A 15659-nucleotide genomic window follows, 5' to 3' on the forward strand; every position below is an offset into this window, starting at 1 on the left:
ACCAATGGTCACCTAAAGCCTAGGTTTGATTGCAGTATGACTTCAGAGTTTTTTAAAACCAACCCTATTTTAAATTCCCTATTAGTATGGATAGTAGGAATGAATATACATACAATGAACATTCACAAAACATGTAAAAAGAAATAATGTTTAAATAACTAGGATTTGAACCCTGGATTCCTGAATTACCAGTCAGGTGCTCTAATGGCTACCCAGGCTGATGGTTTGACGGATTTGAACCCTGGATTCCTGAATTACCAGTCAGGTGCTCTAATGGCTACCCAGGCTGATGGTTTCGTCCCTAATTGCTACACATACAAGTTAACAACAATTTAAGTTTATCCACACAACAGCTACATCCATAAGGGGAACAAAAAAGTCAATTTTTCTCCACATTTTATAAAAAATTCTAAAAATGAAGTTTATTTTATCAATTCCTAACATGTAGTTGCTGTAGAATTTTATAGAAAAATGCATTGGATCAATGGTTGTCTCCCTTCGAATAAGATCAAACATGGCATAAATTTCAAATACATGTATTTAATATTTCCAAAACCAAAAATTCTGACATACAATACAATGACAAAGTTTAACAGTTAAAAACCATATTGCTTCCAACAAAAGTCCAAGTCAAAATGAGACAAAATTTGTGTTGGTTTTCTATCAGCTTGCATAGGCTTTTGGTATATGTAGGATTGATTCTGCTTCTGCAAAAAAAAAAAGGTAAGATTTGTTCTATAAAAATACAAAACTCTGACATAAATTAATCAGTCAATTTTTCTTACACAAACAAAAATGTTTAAGAAAACAAACATGATATATATAGGATGTAAGTCCCTTATACCTGTATCAGTGTAAAATTTTGTCCAAACATTAAATAATTTAATTTGATTGAATAGAAATCTCAGCTCCTGATAAAAATAGATGAAAAGTTACATGCCACAGTTACCTGACTGTTGTAAAACGTTGGCCAAAATAATTCCAAAAAATGACCGAGGTCTGCTCTCTGTGGTTGATTCATATTTCCTGAAACAAAATAATCAAAACTGTCAAAACAATCTAACAATTTAAATTATTTTTTACATCAAGTTCTTTCAAGCAAAGTTTTAATAAATACAAGTACTAGTTATTACATCTTATTTGCTGCTGGTATAAATATTGAAGTCAGAATCTTTTACTAATCTTAAAATTCATAACCAGGAACTGAGACATACATGTAGTCCTCAATTTAAATAATTAATTCAATATACCTGTGTACAGTATAAGTGGAAATTTTACCAAGATTCATTTAGTGATTTTATTCTCCTTAAAACTTGGTAGTTAATTTTTAGCCAGAAGTAATTTTAGTGATTTTAAGATGCTCAAAAAGAATCTATTACAAATAAAAATTCTTCAGCGATTTTCAATTTAAGCAATCTCAACAGTGAGCACCCTTGTTAATAATGCCAAAATGAAATCCTCACTAAAAATTCTGTTTATACGGTTTTATTATACCCCCCGCTTGAAAAGCGGGAAGGTATATAGTAATCGTTAATTCCGTCCGTCTGTACGTCCGTCCGTCCGTATTGTAAATTTCCTTCCGTCTGTCCGTCTGTTACGCTTTGGGGTACCCATCTCTTATCCGCAACTCCTCTCATACCACTGATTGAAATTTGATGCAACTTTCACAGAATCTTTATTACATATTGCCATTGTGCACCTCCTATTTTACTTTTTGATACGACACATATTTTGAGTTTTCCAGCCACAGGAAAACATGGACTTTTTCACCAGTTTTAACCATATGGGAGGCGGGGGGTATCATTTAGTGAGCTCATCGCTCACAGTACCTCTAGTTTTAGCTTTAGTTTACATCAAGTCTTTTGAATATAGAGAAAGAGGGAGGAAGGGGAGAGATTTTTTGTTAAAGCCATATATGGCGTAACTGATCAAAAAAATATGTATTTGAAAAATACAAAATTAAGTAAAGAAATATAGTTAATACATTTAAATTAAAACTTTTCATACAATTCTGAACACGGAGAACACCTCGTTTCATCTAATAATACGATTTTTTTCTTCTCTCTATTGTGTTATTTAAATCTTTTGTATTTTCTTCATAGTAAAAAAAATTTCAGAACCCAAATTAAATTGTGATATCTTTATAACGCAATTGACTTAGATTTTGTAATTTAGGGAAAAGTTCTATCCTTATATAAAGTAATGATACAAATAATAAATTCTTATAATTTCAGTCTAATAATTTTCATTGTACATACGCCATATATGGCTTTAAACACAGAGCAGAAAACATGAAGTTGGTGGTATTTTAAATTTATTTATGTCTTTACCATCCTAAATGTTTGAAGCACATTGGGCAGACACAGATTGTCCATAAGTATCCAGGAAACCAGGTCATCACGTCTGAAGACTGGAAATAAACAATAACCTCATCGTATGATTCATAACAAATCAAAGACCATTCTGCAGAAACTATAGTTTTTACTTTCCCGTAACTTATAGCTGCAGAACTGTAGCTCTCCGAAAATATTGACAGACCAGAGAGATACAGTGCCACTCATTGAAAAAACTGTATACATATTTATTGCACACAAAAAAGTGCAGTTGAAGCAAGAATTTGGAAGAATTAACCTTGAACCAAGTGCAATTTTTTTGTGCGCAATAAATATCCGGTTTTAAATGGGCGGCACTGTTGCTCTCCAGTCAATATATTTTTTTTGGAGAGCTACAGTTCTGCAGCTACATAGCTTAGTGCTCTCAACTGTTGTGCTTATGAATTGAAGTTTGTTTTATTTTTAATTAATTTCCTTGTAAATGAGGTGCCTCTTGGTAAAGAAATGTTCAAAACCTGTAGGTGTGGTGGTCTTGGGTTTGTTCCCCTGAAAGCGAAAAGCTTTGTGATCCTGTCTCTTACCTGAGAAGATTCTGTAACGTTTGCTTTAACAGTTGTGATTACTTCAAAATATACACCTGTAAATTAAAATGTGAATATAACTAGTGAGGATCTATTCTGAACATGTCAAAACAGAACATGTATATATAGATGCTTCATTCATAATTTACAGTGAACATGTACTGTAATATATTGGGTATGCATTTATCTCCTTAAAATTGAATCGTCATGAAATTGTGTGAAGTACTACTTTATTAGAATTATGTCTGCACTACACACTTGTTTTGAGGAGGCAAAATTGATCAAATATACTGAGAGTTATGGGGAGCTGCATACCATCTGGGTTTTTGAATAATTGTATGAGTGTTCCATTCCGTCCCCCTATTGTATCGTTTCTTTGTCTGTGTGCTAACTTGCTGGGTATCTGGATTAAATGAGATGGGTGCACGATTTCATGTCCACAATTTCTGCATAAGATATAATCTGTAATGTAAATACGGACAATCTAGTTAAATATTTAGAGGAAATTCGAAATATCAGTTAGCTAATGTCTATAATAAAGCTCATCAAAACATTCCAAAACGTAACTGACAGCATTAATTAAACATGAATTTGCTTGTACCGACGTAATCAAATGTAGATGCAATGACACGGCTGTCTAAATAATATGCAGTAAGCAAGAGAAAAACAAATTTAACAATCGCGCAAATTGATTGTTTCCTCATCATACGTCGACATTTTTCGCACTGCATTGTGGGATATGCTTACAGATTTTTGACAGTTGTCACGTGGTTGACCGATTTTCTCCTTGAATTAGATAAACATAGCTGTTCTTTCCACCTCCCTCAAAAATAATAAGCAATGCACGTGATATCAGCCAAATTAAAAGGCTTGGGCCACTATTTTGTTGTTTCTTTTGATATTATATAGTTAGTCACATCAAATTACAGTCATGAAATAGCCTTGCATAAGTTACTTTATGAAACGAATAGTCAATATTTTATTTTCCTTAGAGGGAGTGAATTTACTTATTGGAATGAAAATCAACACGAAGCAGCTAAATTGATTGACAGCTCTCTGTTGAGAATGCAACACAGACCCTAGCCTTTATTGACCAAAGTTTACCAAAATCTATGTAGAAAATGGTTTATTTTGATAGTTATTGTCATTTGCAAATGAAATATTTGAACTTTTACACTCCTAGCCAAATAATAAGGTTTATTTATGTTGCTGAAATTCTTTCGTTAACCTTCACCTTGGATTTTATTATAGCCAGCCAACCAAACCCGGGAGGTGTGCGAAAATCTACCAATCAATGCATAGAAATATGTCACGAGGTTTTGTTGATACCAGAGCGAAAGCTCCGCCTCTGAGCTACCAAAACAAACCGGCGCAAAATACCGGCATATTGTTGCCCATCTCAGCGACTATTCAGCGATCGTTTTAACCTATTCATACATACTGGATAACATTTTTTATTGTGATATGATTCTACCAACTATGAACAACCAAACAAACTAAGATGTCGGGAAATCGTCGGCTTGCAAAGAGGTCTATTGTTGGTACGAAAATCTGTGCCCTGTGGAAAGATGGGAGATTTTATCCTGGGGTAATTACAGATCATTCGGGCGAGCCGAGCATTGCCGAAGAGACAAAATACACCGTTGTATTCGATGACGGATTTCAAAAAAGTGTGTATTCACGGCATATTATTGGACAAGGGTTTCATTCGATCAATTCCTTCCGCTTAAAAAATGGCCAGAAAGTTTTTTTGACGATGCACGGCCGAGAGGTCGCCGGGGTAGTCGTCCAACACGACACCGACAGCGACAACGTCGTCGTGAACGTCAGACTGCAGAATGGGGAGGGAATGGATCTGGAGGTCCGACCGGATGACATTCGTCTTTTACCGAGCCGGAAATCGGCACGACTTGTGGACCAAGACACGGATTATTCCAAGCTGGCGGACGTCTCCGTCAACGAGCCCCGGAAACGACCGGTGTCTCACGTCATAGACGTACCCAACGTCAGCGCTCAGTGAGTATAAAATTACGTTCTCGCAAAAATAATGCTCCCCCATGACTTTTTTTTATTTGATCATTAAATATATAAAATCACTTTGTTGTCAAATTTTATAAATCTGATTTAATTTCTCAGATTGTTAACTTTTTTTTAAAAATCTGAAATTATATTAAATGTACATCTGATTTAAATTGCTACCTTTTTGTTTTAATTTCAAAAATCGAACAAGAAAATTGACACCTTTCTCTGCCGCCAGGTTATTGCGACTCGGTATACAGTTTGTTTACAGTCCGAGGATATTTTGTAAACAAGGCCACATGATCTGGAATAGGGATGGTCAGCAGTGCTTAACCTTTTTACTTGGGCATACCACAAAACGATTTAACGGGACACTTTAAAGCGAAGGTTCAAAGTCGATCGATACCCGATTATTTAGAAAAAAAATATCTAAATGAAAATTACATCAGAAGTTCATTAGCTGCTTTTTTTTTCATATGTATTGAATATTGGTCATTGACAGCTTCTATAGCTGGCTTTTAAATAATTGTTCCATAAGACTTGCGTTATATCTAAAAATAGATAATGCACTATACAGATTTAAAAAAAAATTACAAAGTGACTGTGCAATAATTCGTGCTTTATATATTTAGAAACCAAACCTACCAAGTTTTAGCTATATTTAATTTTTTTTAATTCTAATTTAGCCAAACTGAGTTTACTTAAAAAAAAAATGTCATACAAATCAAGATTAATTCACCGTATAATTAACAACTGGTCACGAAAACGCAAAAGACGCAGCGTCGTGGGGTACAATTTAAGAAAATTTCTCCTAGTCTCTCTGTGAGTATAAATGATATAATCTTTGTCACATTTGTGTCCAAATCTGTTTCTCCAAAAGATAAAAAAACAAAAATAAAACACGATGGTGTTCACGCTGAAGGACTCTGTATGTCTCATTTATGTTATGACCCCCTCTTCCCTCCTTTAATAGGTCTGGAATGAGGTGCCCTACTGAGTGTGGCATCTAATACCATCAGCCTTTCTCTTGGGTTAAGCGATATGTTAGGCCGTCAATCAACTGCATGTACACTTCTTTACATTGCAGACGATACCGACGATCGTCATCAGACCAGGAGGAAGATGACGTCAGAGGTGAAGACGTGGAGATGATGGACGAGACCATTGCGGCGATGGTGCTGACCAGTTTATCCTGTAGTCCTGCGTCTCCACAGTTTCAGGGATCCTTTACAGGTAAACAACACCCCCCCCCCCCACTCCAACAGAGCCAGTTGTCCCTATATCTAAATCCCCCGGATCACTCAATGAAAGAATATCCGAGAGAGCAATGTACTTTTTATATTTTTTACAGATAATAACTTCAAATTCAATGCCCTCTCAAGCAGTGCTAATAGCAGTGGGTTCCATTCCGAGCGGAGCGACCCCTCCCCACCCTCGCTGCATCTCAGTGAGAGCGCACCTGTTCGCTCCTCTGGGGGCTTCACAGTGGGCTCTTACAACAGAGATGACGAGATTGAGATTGATTTTGACGAGGAAAATGTCGACGTGGACACGGTGGAGAATAAACGAAAACGTCAGGTACGGGGATACTCTGGTTATACTGTAACATATGGTAAAGGGCTTCCGGGGGCCATAATTATACAGAGAGAGGGAGAGAGAGAGATTTATGTTATTTGAAATGAGAAAAACGAATGCAAAGAATTAGAGTTCCTTTGCAATTGACTCGATTGTGTTTGACTCGTTGAAATGTAGGAATGTGTTGTGAGGTAGCTGTTTTCTACTCATGGATGAAATAAATTATCAATTTAAAACGTTACATGGAAATACCCCAAGAATTTACACCGGGCTTTTGATAATGATTTTACTAGAGTTTAATATGAATTGAGCTTAAGAAAACAAGAAATTCTGAGATAAAAATGTGAAATTTTGAAACGCTTGTATATGAAGTCTTAGGGGCTTTCTTTTTGACATCCTATCCTGCACGAAACTACCGCACCCCACCTCGGTGATCGGGATTGAATTTATTTAACCCCGTTTTAGCTGCTGACATCATTTTTAAAATAAATTAGATAAATCAATGCTTCGTTTTCAATTTCGAAAAAAGACGAAACTTGTACATAATCCCGATCACTGTCGAACTCCGTGCTTAGGCTGCGAACAAAGACCAGGAGGCCTTCTATGTAAGATTTGACCTAGATCTAGGAGCTATCAGCTGATTTCACAATGAGCTGGGCTATTTTTAGCCCGGCATATTCTGACCTAATAAAAACACAGGTATAGCTTGGTGTATATTCATTCGTCAGTAGTCATGCGTGAAGTGTTTTTGACAACATTTACAAGAGAATGAATTTTTAAAAAGCCAAATTTTTGGTAAATATAAACATTTAACCATAAAATCTCTGCGTTCGCTGATCAATATTCCCATTATAAGTTCTGTACTGCTAGTACGTCATGAGGCCCCCACTGTTTGGGGGAAACTTCGAGGCTCAGTAAGAAATACCTTATTTCACTTGTCATATTTACAAAGAAAACTGACAGTTACTGGCCACAATATTTATATTATGTGAAGAGGGAATGCGAATAATTGTTTAACGTCGCATTATTCGTGGATCTTTTATCCAATTCTAATATATAGCCAATTATTCGGTAATTAATATATCATAGTATTTTATGCATTGCTCTAGGCATGTGTACGCACTTTTATATATGTAAATTTGAAATATATAAAAAATGTTAATATTGCTGTGATAACAGTCATGTTTATTTTTAACACTGGTTAGGTAAAATTAATTATCCCTATCACCAAGTACGAAATGCTAATTTGAGTAACATCAGGGATTATTTTAAGGTTGCCTGTACATGCGCTGACATTTCGGGGTCGCGGGTCGGCCTTGTTTTTAGATGACAGATCCCCTGTAAAGCGTCCAGGTGTGTTATGTATGTACAGAGCAATCTGGCTATAGCGGAAACCCCACAGTGTAACCTTACGTGACGGTATTAATTATTATGTACCCTAGCCTTCGCCGCGAACACGTTGACTTCATGGCATAATTCGCATATTGCGCTATCGATAGTTTCTGACAGAAACTAATATGTTGCGTGGTGTATTCCCCTTAAGACTGTAACTTACAGCATACACGTGGTATAATAACCCGGCCGGCGTTTTTGGTTCACTCATCCGGGTTCGTGAGTCTGAAATCCGTTTGTAGTGACGTTGCATTCCTGTTCATTCATAGGTGATATAATATAAGGATTTGTTGTCGGGGATCTTGAATAATTAAAAGAAAGATGTATCGTAATAAATATAATTAATTTACACAACTTGAGATGGTGCATGTATACCTATAAATTGAAACATAAAACTTTTGTATCTTGAGGTATTATTTCCATATACAAAACATTAATGTCTGCAGTTACCTTGCAATGGTGTATTTTGACTACTTACAGACAAACAGACGGTTGAGGTACCAGTGCACGTTTCCTGGATGTGGTCAGGTGACAGACACGTGTCCTAGTATTGAGAAGCACGTACGGCTAGCCCATCTGGGGTAAGAGTTTAAGACAAACTTTTCAGAAATAATACATGATTGCACTTTAATTAAGAAAGTTTACATATACACTGTACATGCTGTACATACCCGCAAATGTATTATATGAATTCAGCTGAGATTAAAAATCACACCTCTTTAGGAAATCATTACCATGCAAGTTTGGTTGGTTTGAAACAAATTTACAGAAAAGAAAAAAAATCTGTTTAGTTTATTTAACAAGATCATCTTTTTGTAAACAGTTGCAATGAATCCGATGATAGTCGGTCGGACGGCGAGGAGGAATTTTATTACACGGAAATCGAGGGTAATGTGGATAACGTCACCCAGAAATTCTCACAGATGTGCACATCATCCCCACCGGAAGTCCACGGTCATCTGTCTCCCGCCCTTCCTGTACCAGATCACGACTATCAGAAAAAGGTCTTTAAAATGTCGTAAATTCAACAAATGTCCATTTCTGTTTACTTGAATATCGAAATGATAAAATTTATATTATGACATTCATGCATAACTCAAAACGTTTTGTTTTCCAGGACCACAGCATTAAATCGCAGGCCTCATCAGTGCCATCTAGCGGTCTCTTTCATCAGGGGTTATCGCCAATCTCTTTTTCGAACCCTCCCCAGATGAAGAGATCAATGTCCTGGCAGAGCAATGCGCATGCGCCATCAATTTCCATGCATTCGGTGAGTTTTTAAATATAGTTATAAATTTATACGTGGATAATCTAACATATTGCAAAATATTTTTCGATTCCATCACATGTTAACATGTAAATTGGTAACTTACTATGGTAAAAATGTGATGCTATTTATTGTTCATTTTCAGCTTTCGCCTCCGATCCGAGTGACCAGACCAACACCGCACGAACGGTTACAACAACACCAGGCGCAGTCTCCGAAATCACATCTTTATTCTGTATCCCCCAAAACGGGCGGATTTCACAAGAAGCCGCGCAGCGAAGTCCGGAAATGTCGGAAGGTGTACGGCATGGAGAACAGGGACCAATGGTGTACTCAGTGCAAGTGGAAGAAAGCCTGCTCTAGATTTGTCGACTAAATCACACGCGCATAATGACGCCATATTGTCGTCATAGTTGTACTTTTCAGTGATATTTACTGCTGTTCCTCGGATATACAATACAACAAAGGAGTAATTTCCACTGCATATTCCAAGAAATGTCTTTCCTATTCCAGGTCAAATTCATGCGACAGTTATTGTATGAGTAAAGGCATCAATAAAATTTTGCAAAATGTACAGTCAAGGTACTTTCACTTTGAAGATAAATGATGATCAACGTTTCTTTGCCGAAATGTGTCAAGTTGTAGTAGGAAAGCCCATCGCAATCTATGTTTAATGCACTGTAATCTCTCTCTCTCTCTCTCTCTCTCTCTCTCTCTCTCTCTCTCTCTCTCTCTCTCTCTCTCTCTCTCTGATATATAATCTGATAACCCTTTTCAATTTATTGTACTATCACTGATTTTAATTATTGTATTCATGAACAATACATAATAATTTTCATTTCACTGCTGTAAATCAGTGTAAATTCTTGTCAGACGAAATCTCAGGTTGTATTTTATTTTATGTTGATGATGCAGTGCTTTGAATTTTTAATGATGATTTGACATTATGCATGTATGATTGCATCATAGATATACTAACTTACATGACGTGTGCTATATCGTGTGTGCCTGTTGAAGTCTATAACTCTTCAAAGAGATATGAGGTATATGATGCTTTATATATTTTTTTTTTGTTTAGACAATACCTGTTCCCGATGAAATTAAGTATTGGTCTCGGATTCGACAATTTTTTATCGATAATTTATTGTAAAATACAATTGTAGCACGTATTTTGTACAGGAAATCATACAAAAAGTAAATAAGTGATGGAATTACACAGCCATCTGTGAGGGTCGCTAGATAATAAAAAAAAATATTTTACTTCAAATATATCCAGTTTTCTTTTAAACCTTCTTGTTTTTCAGCAGTTGAATCGATCTCATTGTTTTATCAGATGGATGGGTATAGTGTCGTGCAATTTTATTTTTAATCCTTTGTAGCGAGTAGATGTATTTTAGACATCGATAAACTACGTGTACGTTACTCTTGTATATACAAACTCTATTTACCATAACCTATACATATATATTTGTCGTCTTTCATCAAGTATCACCGGTACTTTGTGGGATTGTAAATAAATGATATAACAATAAAATATTCCATTTAGACGGTTATAGTTTGTGTTTTATTTTCCTCATTGCAGCCCGGAGGACCGGGCTGCTCTATACATATAAGTTTAAAGTGGCAATATCACGCATCTCTTCAAAAACAGACTTGTTAAAATTTTCCTATAGGATTTGGAATTTTTTTCATACTCATAAATGTATACACTTTCCGAAAATTACAAATTTTATAAGTAAATAATTCTGATTATTTCATTAAAATTAATAATTATTTATGGTACATAAATATATACATTGCAACGTGTTCGAGGTTCCACATTCCATGCTATACAAGCACATGACGCATGCGTATAGTTTTCATAAACAAAACAGCATGGTAAGGGAATCCCGGTAGGCCTGCTACATTGACAAAGTCGACCAAAACGAAAAACAAAACCAAAAATAGGGATTGAAATTAAAAAAACAACTTTCCTGACAAAAAATTATTAGGGAGATTAATATAATTATTGGATTAAGAAGAAACGGGACCTCGGCTACATTCACATGGGGCTCGCGAAGGTTCTACCCTACAGGTTTGTTGATACATGCTATCATTTCTCGTATCTCCATAGCTTTCAAAGAAAAAAAATCAGTGTAAAGTCAACATTAAAATGCACTTATGACATATAAAAATTATTGCCATTAGAAGTGCAAATTGTATTGGAACTGCAGAAAGATTTTGTTTGACATTTTGCCGCGATGAAGTATGATTTGGTGGAATTCCCTTTCCAGCACCCCAATACATAAAGCGTAAACATTTGTACTTAATCATGTTAAATGCGTCTGAATACACACTAAAATGTTAACTATTATTAATTTACCGGAGAGTTAAAATATTTTGATTCTGAAAATTGCTTTTAACTAATATTCCATTATAATTGTAAACCCTCCATTGTATGCACGTGCAATTTTAGAAATCACGTGGTACAAGTAAACAGGTCTAAGTAGTACGACCCTTGATTTTCCGGCAGATTCTAATTACGTTAATTTTGTATGAGCAGAGAATATTTATTTTTCTCAAAATGCTTACTTCAACTTTTTACCTTATTCCTGAATGATATATTGTGAAAATTTGAATGAAAAAGCACACGATTTGCAGCCGTATTGCCGCTTTAAGCATGTTAAGTGTTGGTGTATGGGGATTGGGGTGGGAGTAGTTATATAGAATAAAAGTTTTTGTAAACATTTAAAAGATTGTTATTCAGAATGTTCTCTCCCGTTATAAATTACAAGATACATAATATATTACTTCCATTAAGTGAATCTGTAAAAATATATATGTTTTTCATATTTAATATATAAAGTTGCTTATCATTTACTATCGAAAAAACGACACGTTCCATTTTTTATATTTAATACATTTTTGAATATAGGTGATGCATGTGTCTAACTTCAATTTATATCTTATGCAGCCAACATTTACTTGAGGAATTGATCAAGTTTAAAATGGTAGTTTTTTTGATTGATTTTTATCCGACTAGAAGTTTTCAAAATATTCGGGACTATCGTCTCAATCAATTATACGTATGCCTTTGACACATATCGAAGCGGTTTGATGATCAAGACTCATTTACATTGTTTACTTTATATATTTCCCGGGCGACAATTGATGGTTACATCAATGTTTTCTTGTTACGTAGATGTTATGATGCTGTGATTATTCACCTTGTTCTTACTACATGTACCTGTAGCATCGGAAGCTCATGAATAGTTTGGATTGATGTCAGAAATTAGAGTCATTGATTTAAAATTTTGATGTACTCGATTTTCTGAATTTATAATATTAATGGTCATGTTCTTTAACTGCTTACAATTTTGTGATTGATGTACAAAGATGAATTTTATATTATTTATTATGTTCAGTAAGAGCAAGAGCCATCTTATGCATAAGATGGCCCTGTACTTATATCAATTAATTAACTATCACCCTCTTTCCCATTTCATGTATCAAAATAAAGTAGACACTTGGTGCTTTCATTTTCTATAATAAAATTTCGTTTTGAGATTCCAGATATTGGAAAACAGATTTGAGATATTGCAATGTTTTTGAAATTTGCAGAAAACATGCGTATTTGAGTACCTTCAGCAAAGAATTAAAATACCGGTATGAGCACAGCCCACGATCCAAAAAATAAAACATGTTTTTTGATCTTCAGAAACAGAGCTTTCACTATGTATTTGCATATTTTGGATCAGAGGTTGTGCTCTGTATGAAATACAGTGTATTGAAAAAATGCTTCAACTTTGGGTCATTTTGAAAGGAATTTACAGGGTGTGAGGAAAATGACGCATTTTATGACGTCATAATGCATTGACTAGATGGGAAAATACGTCACGATTAATAGATACGTGGTCACCAACACTCCAAGTGATAAATTTATACTGCATTTGCAACCTAAACTGACCGGTTTTGATTTTTCAGAAATTCTCAGGGCCAAATAAGGCCCAAAGTGGCTCTTGTTCAGAAGATTTGAAAAGTCGAGTCCAAATTGAATAGAACACCCAAAAAAAACATGCATTCCTCAACTCTAGGGAAGGCATACTAGCTAGTGGATTGCAACTCGCTTCCACAAAATCAATAGTAATTATTTTAAAATAAACTTTCATACTTAATGCTCTCTTTACTTTTTTGGGGGGTGGGAGTGGGGGTTAAAGTGCATTTAGTATTCATGATAACAAAGCGGGAGTTGGGTTAAATAAAATAAACAAAACTAACTGCTGCACAACAAAGATTACTAAAGGGAATGAAGATCATATTCTAAAAGGTTATGTACCTAGTGCAACAATGTACATGGTGACTGAAATATGACTTCCACAACAGGTACAGCAGCCTACAAGCTGAGTTGAATATCCATTAAATTTGTGATGGAAGTCCATCCAAATGAACAGTAGCCTACAAGCTGTGGTGAAGGTCAATTCAAAGACACATCAGCCTACAAGCTTTGTTGAAGGTCAATTCAAAGATACGGTAGCCTATTAGCTGTGTTTAAGGTCATTCCAAAGCTACATTAGCCTTCAAGTTGTGAAGGTCCATTCAAAAGAACAGTATATAATCTACAAGATGTGGTGAAGGTTTATCCAAATGTACAGTAGCCTACAAGCTAAGGTGAAGGTCCATACAAATGTACAGTAGCCTACAAGCTAAGGTGAAGGTCCATACAAATGAACAGCAGACTTCAAGCTGTGATGAAGGTCCATCCAAAGGTACAGCTTATTTCAGTTGTTATGCTCCTGCCTTTGCAGCCGGATGATACGGTGGAATTTTCGAAGACACGTTGTGAATTGCCTCTGTTTTTCACATTGTCGCTGTCACCAACATGCCAGCATTAAGACCCATCCTGAAGAACTGATTAAACACTACTGTCCACAAGCTGTGGTGAAGGTCCATCCAAAAGTACAGTAGCCTACAAGCTTTGAATGTCCATCTAAAGGTACTAACAGTAGCCTACAAGCTGTAGTGAAGATCTACCAAAAGTAAAATATAATCTTCAAGCTGTGATGAAGATCATTCCAAAAATACAAATATAACCTGTGGCGAAGGTCCATCCAAATGTTCAATAGCCTACAAGCTGTGATGAAGGTCCATCCAGAGGTACAGCTGCCCACTAGCTGAAGTGAATTTCCATCCAAAGGTACATGCTGTGGAAAATTTCTATCCAAAAGTAAAGTTGTTTTCAAGCTGTGATGAAGGTCCATCCAAAGGTACAGCTGCCTTGAAATAGCTTCAAAACAGCAGCCTACAAGCACTGTTGAAGGTCCATCTAAAGATACCATAGACTACAAACCGTGGCGAAGGTTTATTCAAAGGTCCAGTAGCCTAAAATTTGTGGCGAAGGTCAATCCAAAGGTACAATAGCCTACAAGCTAAGGTGAAGTCCACCCAAATGTATAGCAGCCTTCAAACTAAGGTGAAGGTCCATCCAAATGTACAGTAGCCTACAAGCTGTGATGAAAGTCCATGCAATGGTACAGCTGATTTCAGTTGTTACGCTTCTGCTTTACTTTTCTTGCGCAGGGCTCTGTTAGAGATCTTTTTCAGCAGGAATGTGGAATTTTGACAATTGTGGATTGCATTTTTCACATGTTAAAATATGAGCATTAGTTTAATTTACTGCTGTCTACTTGTTGAACACTATATGTAAGTTGTGTGAAGGTCATTCCAAAGTGCCTATAACATGTGGTGAACCTATATAGATTCCCTTTTTTAATTGCCAAAATTTAATTTGTTGGACGATAGGTTGAATATTTTGCTGGTCAACTACATTAAATATAGCTATGATCAATTTATTTGCAAGATTTCATGAGGTTCCCAGCACATTTCAAATATCTTAATGCTTCTAGAGTTTATGTGTAAAAACTTGACAAGATACATTGAGGTTATGCCCTTGCAATCAAAAACAATGTGTGGTCTACAGGTTGTGGTGAAGGTCCGTCCAAAGGTACAACAGGTTCAAGTGAAGGATATTTCTTTTTCAAAAAACAATACAGAATCGGCATACAAACACACGACAGTATCACTTGTCTGGAGAATGTACGGATAGTTTATAAATAAAATACTAAAATAGACATCGCATACAAGTTAACGGTCTTTTATCCAATTGCAAATAGTATTTTATTTGAGCACAAAAGACATTTTTCATTGTACAAAATGTGACCTGATCAGCCTCTCACTGTGTACAAACTACGTCAATTTTGCGAGATAACGTCACATTGGCAAGTGCATTGTGATCGATGCATCGTTTATAAAATATTGTATGGGATTTAACAAACGACAAAACTGCATGTAATAGTAAGTTTGTATGTAGTATACAGCTATCCAGCTGTTTGAAATAGCAAATAATTTCATTTGGTGGTATTTTGAAGACCTTTTATTATGTGAGACGTCATAGTAAACATTTCATCCAAAAATTAGGCCCCGCCTCCTTACTTTAACCTTAACTGTGCTACAAAG

At 35.6% G+C, this 15659-nt stretch overlaps 2 protein-coding genes across 3 annotated transcripts; one reads left to right on the forward strand and one right to left on the reverse strand.

Annotated features, from left to right (window-relative positions):
• Positions 1–520: 520 nt before the first annotated feature.
• Positions 521–3667, reverse strand: LOC134229513 (protein cereblon-like). 2 transcript variants are annotated; one of them, XM_062711259.1, is made up of 6 exons: positions 3516–3667; positions 3230–3376; positions 2915–2970; positions 2331–2410; positions 950–1026; positions 521–707 (listed from the first exon to the last, which is right to left on the reverse strand). In XM_062711259.1, exons 1-6 carry the CDS (start codon positions 3643–3645, stop codon positions 664–666), a joined length of 534 nt encoding a protein of 177 aa, XP_062567243.1. In that variant the 5' UTR covers positions 3646–3667; the 3' UTR covers positions 521–663. The 2 variants fall into 2 exon arrangements, with proteins under 2 accessions (XP_062567243.1, XP_062567244.1); XM_062711260.1 differs by lacking the exon at positions 3516–3667 and adding an exon at positions 3486–3506 and having other exon boundaries at positions 3230–3360.
• Positions 3668–4222: 555 nt separating this feature from the next.
• LOC134229512 (zinc finger protein 704-like) lies at positions 4223–10720 on the forward strand. Its single transcript, XM_062711258.1, has 7 exons — positions 4223–4930; positions 6021–6166; positions 6285–6511; positions 8381–8481; positions 8724–8904; positions 9018–9170; positions 9313–10720. Exons 1-7 carry the CDS (start codon positions 4416–4418, stop codon positions 9541–9543), a joined length of 1554 nt encoding a protein of 517 aa, XP_062567242.1. The 5' UTR covers positions 4223–4415; the 3' UTR covers positions 9544–10720.
• The last annotated feature ends 4939 nt before the right edge of the window (positions 10721–15659 follow it).

This window comes from Saccostrea cucullata, unplaced genomic scaffold (assembly GCF_032062105.1).
Source record: "Saccostrea cucullata isolate Sc308-1 unplaced genomic scaffold, CSIRO_AGI_Scuc_v1 ctg311, whole genome shotgun sequence".
NCBI classification, from domain to species: Eukaryota; Metazoa; Mollusca; class Bivalvia; order Ostreida; family Ostreidae; genus Saccostrea; species Saccostrea cuccullata.